Source organism: Nyctereutes procyonoides, unplaced genomic scaffold (assembly GCF_905146905.1).
Source record: "Nyctereutes procyonoides isolate TBG_1078 unplaced genomic scaffold, NYPRO_anot_genome, whole genome shotgun sequence".
NCBI classification, from domain to species: domain Eukaryota; kingdom Metazoa; phylum Chordata; class Mammalia; order Carnivora; family Canidae; genus Nyctereutes; species Nyctereutes procyonoides.
The window spans coordinates 53923-63815 of record NW_026575031.1 but is presented as its reverse complement, the minus strand read 5'-3'; the positions used below and the strand labels follow the sequence as shown (position 1 = coordinate 63815).

The window sequence follows — 9893 nt, the reverse complement described above, 5'->3', positions numbered from 1 at the left end:
ATATAAGGGAAGGGAGAAGAAATGTGTGAGAAATATCAGAAAGGGAGACAAAACATAAAGACTTCTAACTCTGGGAAATGAACTAGGGGTGGTGGAGGGGGAGGAGGGTGGGGGGTGGGGGTGAATGGGTGGCGGGCACTGAGGGGTACACTTGACGGGATGAGCACTGGGTGTTATTCTGTATGTTGGTAAATTGAACACCAATAAAAATTAATTTATAAAAAAAAAAGCAGAAAAAAAATAAAAAAAAATAAATTCTACATATGAGTGAAATCATGCGAAAAAAAAAAAAGAAATAATCTATTATTAAATAAAAATTTAAAAATAAAAGGATGGAAATAATAAATGCCTATGAACATAAATCAAAATAAATCATCAGTGGTCATTTTAATATCAAAGTATATTTCAGAGCAAAGATTACTATCACTGGTAAAGTATGTCATTTCATATTGAGAAAGAAATCAATCAGAAGATAGTAACAATTATTTATGTCCCTGATAATAGAGTTATAAAACATATGAAGCAGAAAATGATAGAGTTGGAAGGAGAAATAGTTTTTAAAAATATAATCAGAGTATTGGAAGGGGAGGTCATTAGAGAGGACAAGACCACCAGCTGACCCATGAGCTGGACCTAGGTAATGGCTCCTCATAAGTTTCTCCTCAGTACTTATATGTTAAATGAAAAATAATGTAAAACTTCACTAATGTTTAATGCATAGCTGCTTTATATGTGATTTTTCTTGTCTCCTTGTTCTGATTTATAGAATATGCAAAAGTTAATCTTGACTAGGGCTTCCCCAAGAGATGTCCAATGGAAATTATTTTCATGATTCTTGTTCTTCCCAGAATACAGAATAAAACATATTCACCCAAGGGATTCCTTCTAGTAGTGAATATATGTCAGGCTGAGGGAAAGGGCTTCCCTAGATATTGTCTCCACTCAACTGTGGATGTCGTCTCAAGCATACACCAGAAAAGAAGAGGAGAATGCAATCTGGTCTTAGAGAAAATTTGTGTTTAGTAAGTTGTCTCACATTCTCTGTGACTGTCTTCTTTAAAATAATTCTTAAAATATCTGAATGTATCTGTATCACCTATGTCCACCTGCTTGGAGGTGAGTTTGGCTTGTGTAACTTCTGATCTTAAAGAAGGCCATACAGTTTTCCTCCTCCCATCCTATTCCCAGAGGAGCTTCTATGGCCTTCTTAACAAAGATGCACATACCGCCACCATGTCTGCTTTGGAAGATCTCTGTTCTTTGATGGCTACTGGATAGTAGCAACTTCCAGCTATCTTGGCTCAAGTGGATCTTGCCATTGAAGAGGATAAAGTTTGTCATATTGGATTGAGTATTATATACTAAGATAACTTTTAACATAGAGATAGAAGTAAAGAATGGTTATATATCCAGTGAGAAATTATTAAAACTCAATTACTACGGAAATAAGATAAAACTACAACTTGAGAGAAAAGGAAGTCCTCTTAAGGTAGTAGAAGGAACTTGGAACTCACTTCTGTGAGTCTAAGTTTCTCCTATAAAAACATAAATGTTGAGACTTTTACAGTTTTAAGAGAATTGTTATTTAAAAAATCTTAGTGGATCAACACTGAATTTAGAAGAGCATGAAAAATGTTTTGGTATATTTTAATGCTCCTAAAACAGTAACTCATTTATCTCCTTTTCCTAATTTTTCAATTTTATTAATCTCAAGGTTATCATTCCTACCTTTTTTTTTAATATTTTTTTTAATCTTTATTTATTTATGATAGTCAGAGAGAGAGAGAGAGAGAGAGAGAGAGAGAGGCAGAGACATAGGCAGAGGGAGAAGCAGGCTCCATGCGCTGGGAGCCCGACGTGGGATTCGATCCCAGGTCTCCAGGATCTCGCCCTGGGCCAAAGGCAGGCGCCAAAACGCTGTGCCACCCAGGGATCCCTCCAATACAACTTTTTTTTGGCCACTCTGCACTGAGCAAAATGACTAGAAGGAAAACCTCACCTCAAAAGAAAGAATCAGAAACAGTCCTCTCTCCCACAGAGTTATAAAATCTGGATTACAATTCAGTGTCAGAAAGCCAATTCAGAAGCACAATTATACAGCTACTGGTGGCTCTAGAAAAAAGCATGAAGGACTCAAGAGACTTCATGACTGCAGAATTTAGATCCAGGTCTCCAGGATCGCGCCCTGGGCCAAAGGCAGGCGCCAAACCGCTGCGCCACCCAGGGATCCCATCATTCCTACCTTTGTGAAAAATCTCTGAGTTATTCTTGCCTCCTGTAGAGCTTCTTAAAATATGAATAATCCCTCTTGAACAAAAGCAAAAGTGAAAAAGTTGCTAAACTCCTGGAAAGCAAGCAGCCCATCTGTAACTTCTTTTCATCTGTATAACCTATAGGGTTGCTAATAATATGCTTGTTATTTAGAAAAAAATGTAAGAGGTAGGCTTTTTTTTTTTTTAAAGGTAGTACCATGTATTTTACTTACAGGAGGTGGTTGGCTGATCTTTGATATCGCCTCCAGTAAGCTTTGAATACTTTACTGCTTTAAGTTGCACTTTAATGAACAAAGAAGGGAAATAAGAAGTTTGTACAACTGTATGCATGCTTAATTCTAAATATGTTTCCACTTCTTACTAAGCAATAGTCTTAACTTCACAAATTAAATTGTAATTCTGCAAACAACAAAATTAAATTTTGTGGCTGATTTCAGCAAGATTACATTTGTAATTACAAAAGAAATATGTTTGATTACATCTCTAACTACAAAAGCCATAATGTTTTTTCTAGCTCTCAGACTATAACTTCAAATGAACTTTTGAAAATCTGAGTTTGTCATTTCTTTCTACAAGTATTCAGAAGAATCCATTATACTCCACACTCCTTATAATCATCATTAGTAACAAAATGGTCAACTACAATAGCCATTTGCTTCACTTGGCACTTCCATACAGTCAACACAATTATTCATGATGCCACTACCTGCTGGTAATGGGGTTACTAGCATGCCATTTCACATTGACAAGACTCTCAGGCTGCGGTCATTCCCAAGAACAATATCAAGTCAATTCCCAACCCAAACCCCATCCGTAAGGATCTGCTTTCTGGGACAATTCTGTTACAAATTTATGAATTAGGAGACAAAGAAAGACATTCTTATTCTCTAAATAAAATTTAAAGATGGTTAGCTAGGTATTGAAGAACTAAAAATAATAAACTTTTTAAAAAGACTAAAGGATCATTTATAAAGCAACTGAAGAAAAATAGTATCAGCTTCAGGGCTGAAGGAATAAAGAAAGGGGAGAGTTTGGTACTGTAAAATTTAGAAGCTTAGAGAAGAACCCGAAGGACCTGAAACTCAGACCTATTAAAGAGGTCAGTGGCTGTGATGTAGGAAAATATGTTAGGGTTCAAAGCCAATGGCCAAGAAAGAATTCTTGAGATGTCTTTGGTGCAAAGCGGTGATTTTATTAAAGCACAGGGTGCAGAAAAGACTGTGTGCAGAAAGAGCTGCCCTGGGTATTGAGGAGTGGCCCATTGTATTCTTTCAGGTTGGGAGGGAGATAGGGATAGTGTAAGACTCTAAGGAATTTTGGAAGCTAGGTTTTCAGGACCTTAAGGGGCTAGGTATTGTTGGGAAAAGATCATTTATTATCATCTAATAAAACCTTAGTCATGAGACCCAGCAGATGTGTATTGGTGGATCATATGCTTGGAGGATGATCGCCAGTATGAATCTTGGAGGTTTTAGAGATAAAGGGAATTTCTAAAGGAATTTTTATATGTTAAAGTAGACTTACAGAATCCTGGAGATCAGGCTAAGATTGGCTTCTGGCTTAGCAAAGTATGAACATCTAGGCAGTTGAGTCCTTAGAGGAAGGTCAGTCTGCCTGTTTCAAGGACTTGTCAATAGGCTTTATAGGTAGTAAGGAAATCTAATAATTTTCTTCTGCCTTTGTTTCCCCACATTAACTGGCTTTAGGATTTTTGAGAAGAAGCATTATTTCTCTAAATCAGTTACTGTAAAACAGCACCTCATTCTCGTAACATGTTAAGAATAAAATGCATAACTTCTGTAAAACATTTAACAATGTCTTTCACACAGTAAATGCACATGCTACAAAAGCTCCTAAAGGCTATCAATTATTGTTAGTGTTAAATTCAAAATGTGATGTTTTTCAAGACCTAGAAGCCCTGCATAATGCAGTTTCTGTCTTCTAACACATCTTAAACCACTCTCTTCCTCATAATTTCAGTTTCTACAGGCCATGAATGGAAAAAAAATAATACAATCCTAGAAATATATATTACCAGAGAATATATGTATTTATAATTTGCTATTTGTTTCTTTGTTGTAGACAAGGGTTTCTTTAAAATGATACTGAAAACACACACACAAAAAAAGAAAAAAATAAACTGGACTTCATCCAAACTAAAAGTAATTTGTGTGTCAAAAAATACATTTAAGGGATGCCTGGGTGGCTCAGCAGTTGAGCATCTGCCTTCGGCTCAGGGCATGATCCCATTCCCCGGATTGAATCCCACATCGGACTCCCTGCAGGGAGCCTGCTTCTCCCTCTGCCTATGTCTCTGCCTCTCTCTCTGCATCTCAAATGAATGAATGAATGAATGAATAAATAAATATTTTTTAAAAAGATACACTCAAGAGAGTGAAAATAAAAGTAGTTGTAGGGGCACGTGGGTGGCTCAGTCAGGTAAGCATCTGCCTTTGGCTGGAGTCATGATCCCAGGTTCCTGGGATCGAGTCACATGTCAGGCTTCCTGCTTAGTGGGGCATCTGCTTCTCCTTCTCCCCCTGCTTGTGCTCTCTCTCTCTCTCTCTGTCAAATAAATAAATAAAATATTTTCTTAAAAACGTAGTTGTAAATTATTTCTGTGATGAGGGTCTTGTAGTCCATTAAATGGTGGCCCTCAAAAAGATGCATCTATATACTGTATCACAATCCTAAAACTGTTAATTTAACCTTACTTGGGAAATTTTTGCAAATGTAATAAGGGTTTTGAGATGATGTTTTAGAGAACCTGGGTTGTCTCTAAATCTAATAACAACTTTTCTTAATAAGAGACAAAGAGGCAAAGACAAGAACATAGAGGAAAAGACTATGTGAAGATGGAAGTTAAGGATGAAGTTATGCAATCATAAGCCAAGGGACACCTGGAGTCACTAAATTCTGAAAGTGGAAAGGAAGGATTCTTTCCTAGAGCCTTAGGAGGGAGCATAGCCCTATCAATATATTGATTTTAGATTTGTAGCTTCCAAAATTGCAAGAGATTAAATTTTTGTTTTAAATCATCAAGATTGTGGTAATTTGTTATGGCAGCCCTAGAAAACTAATACAGATCTAAAAATAAAGAACTCTTAAAACTCAGTAAGGGAATCAAACTGGGTGACTCAGTTGGTTATGCACCCCAATCTTGATTTTGGCTCAGGTCATGGTCTCAGGGTTATGAGATCAAGCCCCTCATCTGCCTCCACATTCTGCAGGGTGTCTGCTTAAGATTCTCCCTCTCTCTCTATCCCACTCGTTCTCTCTCTCATATAAATAAATAAATCTTTAAAAAATATATTTTAAAAACCCAATAATAAAAACACAAATAAATGAATTTTAAAATGAACAAAAGATGAAATTACATTTCTCTCAAGAAGATGAACAAGTGGCCAACCAGGAAATGCATGAAAAGAAACTTAACCCCATTAAGTCACTGGGGGAATGAAAATCAAACCAAAATGTGATTTTACTTCACACTCATAAATTTGCCATGAGAGACTCCTAACTCTGGGAAATGAACAAAGGGTTGCAGAAGGGGAGGCAGGTGGGGGATGGGGTAACTGGGTGATGGGCACTGAGGAGGGCACTTGATGGGATAAGCTTTGGGTGTTACTCTATATGTTAGAAAATCGAGCTTCAATTAAAAATGTGCCATAATAAAAGATAATAAAATAACAATTATTGAAGTTACAGAGAAATTAGGATGCTCATACACTGCTGGTATGAATATGGGATGCTAAAGCCACTGCAGAAAAGTTTGACGATTCCTCAAAATGTGAAACTTAATGTTACTATATGACTCAGGAGTTCCACTCAAGAGAATTAAAAACAGGTGTTCAAACAAAAAAAAGTGCACAAATGTTTATATAAATAATATTCACAGTACCCAAAAGGTAAAGACAATCTAAATGTTGTTAACAGATAAATGGATAAGCAAAACATGGTACAATCAAATAATGGGATATTATTCAGCCATTAAAAGGAATGAAATTTTGATACATGCTACAGTATAGATGACCTTCAAAACATTATGCTAAGTGAAAGAAGCCACTTCCATTTATATGAAATATCCAAAATAGTCAAATCCATAGACAGAAAGTGGATATATGGTTGCTATGAGATATGAGGACAAGAGAATTGGGAGTGACTGCTAACTGATATGAGGTTTATTTTGGGTGATGAAAGTGTTTTAAGAAATAGAAAAGAAAGTAGGAAGTGTTGTATTGGCCAAAATTTATAAAAGGGGAGTATAAATTCACTCATTACAGACTAAATTCCTCTATTCATTGATTTTGTATTTACATAAGAGAAAAAACTGAAATTATGTTAGAAATGTTGAAAGATTTCAATTGATTTCCAACTGTGGGCAATTAGGAACAATCTTCATTATCAGGTACAATGTACTTTTTTAATTTTTTATTTATGATAGAGAGAGAGAGAGAGAGAGAGAGAGAGAGAGAGAGGCAGAGACACAGGCAGAGGGAGAAGCAGGCTCCATGCACCGGGAGCCCGACATGGGATTCGATCCTGGATCTCCAGGATCGCGCCCTGGGCCAAAGACAGGCGCCAAACCGCTGCGCCACCCAGGGATCCCCCTGATTCAGATATTCTTATATATATATGTTGCAGATTTAATGACATTTCATTTATCATAGAATATTTTCATATAGTTTTCTCTGCTTCAGGGCTAGAATCATTATCAGCTTATGCCCAGGATTCAAGAGAAACGGATCTTAACAAAAAAGTATAAAATCTTAAAAAAAAAAAAAAAAAAGGGCAGCCCAGGTGGCTCAGCAGTTTAGTGTTGCCTTCCGCCCAGGGTGTGATACTGGAGACCCCGGGGTCGAGTCCCATGTCAGGCTCCCTCTTTGGAGTCTGCTTCTCCCTCTGCCTGTGTCTCTACCTCTCTGTCTCTCTGTTTCTTGTGAATAAATAAATAAATAAAATTAAAAAAAATTAAACTGACATTTCAGGTTGTCTCATAAAAAGATGTCTACATACTTATACATAACTCTCAAGAAAGTTTCTAAATGGGGAGTTTTTCTTAGAAAGACTTCAGATGTTTAGCCTTAGAAGGAATGTTTATCTGAAAGCTACAAGATAAATTATCATAATTTTTACTTTCGAACATGAAAGGAGGAGACATTTTAATCTACTTCTAGATTATAAATGAGAAATACAATAGGAAGTACATAAGGAAGGAAACTCCATCTAAATAAAAGAATAAAATGTCAAAAACCAACGCTTCAAAAGGCATTGTCAGACCTGCAAGCCTAAAGTCATAGTGTTAATGCTAGATCATGAAGTGGTGTTCAGTACTGCATTGTATCCATGGTTGAGTGATACTACATATGAATTCCTTCTCTTTAACATTTCCTAAATCCCATCCTAGTTCTATTCTTTTTAAATAAATGTTGCTTAATTCACGTCTTTCTAAAGTCAGCACACATTTAAAAGTAATAGTTAAAAGCAAAGTTGAGAAGAAGAAGATATAACTTTTCCCTCTTAGAAACCAGATGAAAATATGATCTTAACTACTAATAACTATAACTATTTTGTCTACTTTGTTTTCTGCATATGTGAATATCAGATAATATTTAATCTACAACAAAAATCATATTTATGTAGCAGAGTATATATGTTAGTATTAGTAATAATGGAAAGAAAAAAGCAACAGCACACCTGAATCAAGCCTGCTTTACTTATGAAAAATAAGTCATAAGAACAAATCATTCTCTTTACATGAGCATATGCTCCAACCTCGTAACACAGAAATATATTTTTACACCATTGCTCTGCAAATACAGCACTGAGACTACAAATTCATAAAACTTTTTACATTCTATGGACTATTCAAAATGTTAGCCATACAAAACATGTATTTTCAGTATTGGGAATTTTAAAATCTGCAAATAGTCTTAGATAGATCAGTAGATAGATAGATAGATAGATAGATAGATAGATAGATAGATGATAGATAATAAAATCACACTATTGTCCATTAACATGGAATAGACAACCCAAGATTTTTGAACTGCTGAAATAAAATTAATTGTCTTAAGATGGCATATACTCCTTTAACATTTATGCCTTGCTTTCAGAAGGCATCACTTGTTTTCTCATGAGTTATTTAGGAGATCATTCTCAAACTCAGGAGCTGACTACTCAGTCTCTTCAGTGCCATCTTCATGTCTTTGTTCCTCAATGTGTAGATAATAGGATTCAGAATGGGTGTAATTAAGAAGTCCAAAATGGCAAGAAACTTATCCACTGGCACTGAGGGAAATGGCCACACGTAAACAAAGATGCACGGTACAAAGAACAAAACCACCACAGTGATGTGCGCTGACAGAGTTGAAAAGGCCTTAGACAAACCACCTGAGGAACGTTTCCAGACAGTGACCAGAATGAAGACATAGGAGATAAGCAACGAGAAGAAGGTGCCCATGGAAATGAACCCACTGTTGGCAGTCACCATGAACTCCATTCTGTAGGTGTCTGCACAGGCAAGTTTGATGAACCAAGGAAGGTCACAGTAAAAGCTGTCTATCTCATTAGGACCACAAAAAGGCAAATGGATAACAAAAGCTAACTGGGCCACTGAATGAATGAGGCCAACAGCCCAAGCACCAGACAGAAGCAAAATGCACATGTGCGGGCTCATGATAGTCAGGTAGTGGAGGGGCTTACATATGGCCACATATCGATCCAAGGCCATGGAGATGAGCAGCACCATCTCAGATCCACCCAGGACATGAAGGGCAAATATCTGGATGACACATCCTTGAAAGGATATGGTTCTGTGCCCTGATTGAAGGTCAGATATCATCTTGGGAACCGTTAAGGTGGAAAGACACAAGTCAATGAATGAAAGATTGGCTAAAAGGAAGTACATAGGGGAATGTAAGTAAGGATCAAAGGTCACTGTAAAGACTACAAGGAGGTTTCCCAAAACAATTGTTACATAAAACACTGTAGAGAAGGCCAGGAGAAAATGCTGCACTGGTCTATAGGTAGAAAGTCCCAAGAATACAAACTGAGACACTTCAGAATAATTTGCTTCATACATTGGCTTTGCCTGGTGATACCTAAAAGACCAAAACCAAAATAACAAAGAAAGAGTTTATCAAAAATTATTATTTAAAAACACAGATTTGAGCTTTCATTAAGTCTGGTTTTAAGAAGAAATCTCCAGTAACCGTCATAAGGTGCTTTATAAAAATCATGTGTTAATTTATCTATTCAGCTAATATGCATAAATATTATAACTAATAATCCTATTGAGGATCTACCATGTGCCTCATGCTATGTCAGGTTTTGAGGTAAAACACTGATCTTGACTTCAGGAGGTTTACAGGTTAATAGTGGTTGTCGACAATAAATAGTTTTAAATACAGATAGAACTCTGATAATAGATTGAAAGGAAAAGACAGTGTACCATAAGAACAATGTGACTCATTCAACTGGTGATTGCTCAGATTCTACTTAACAAGGAGTTGTTACTACTAAAAAGTAGAATCCAGACTATGGAAATGCCTTGTGCAAATATCATGAGACAGGAAGGTTAGGAGGGCAAGAGGATGAACAACTGAAATCAGGCTGTAG

At 36.4% G+C, this 9893-nt stretch overlaps 1 protein-coding gene across 1 annotated transcript; it reads right to left on the bottom strand.

Moving 5' to 3' along the window:
• Nucleotides 1-8418: 8418 nt before the first annotated feature.
• LOC129504255 (olfactory receptor 4F6-like) lies at nucleotides 8419-9357 on the bottom strand. Its single transcript, XM_055316874.1, has one exon. It carries the CDS (start codon nucleotides 9355-9357, stop codon nucleotides 8419-8421), a length of 939 nt encoding a protein of 312 aa, XP_055172849.1.
• Between the last annotated feature and the right edge of the window lie 536 nt (nucleotides 9358-9893).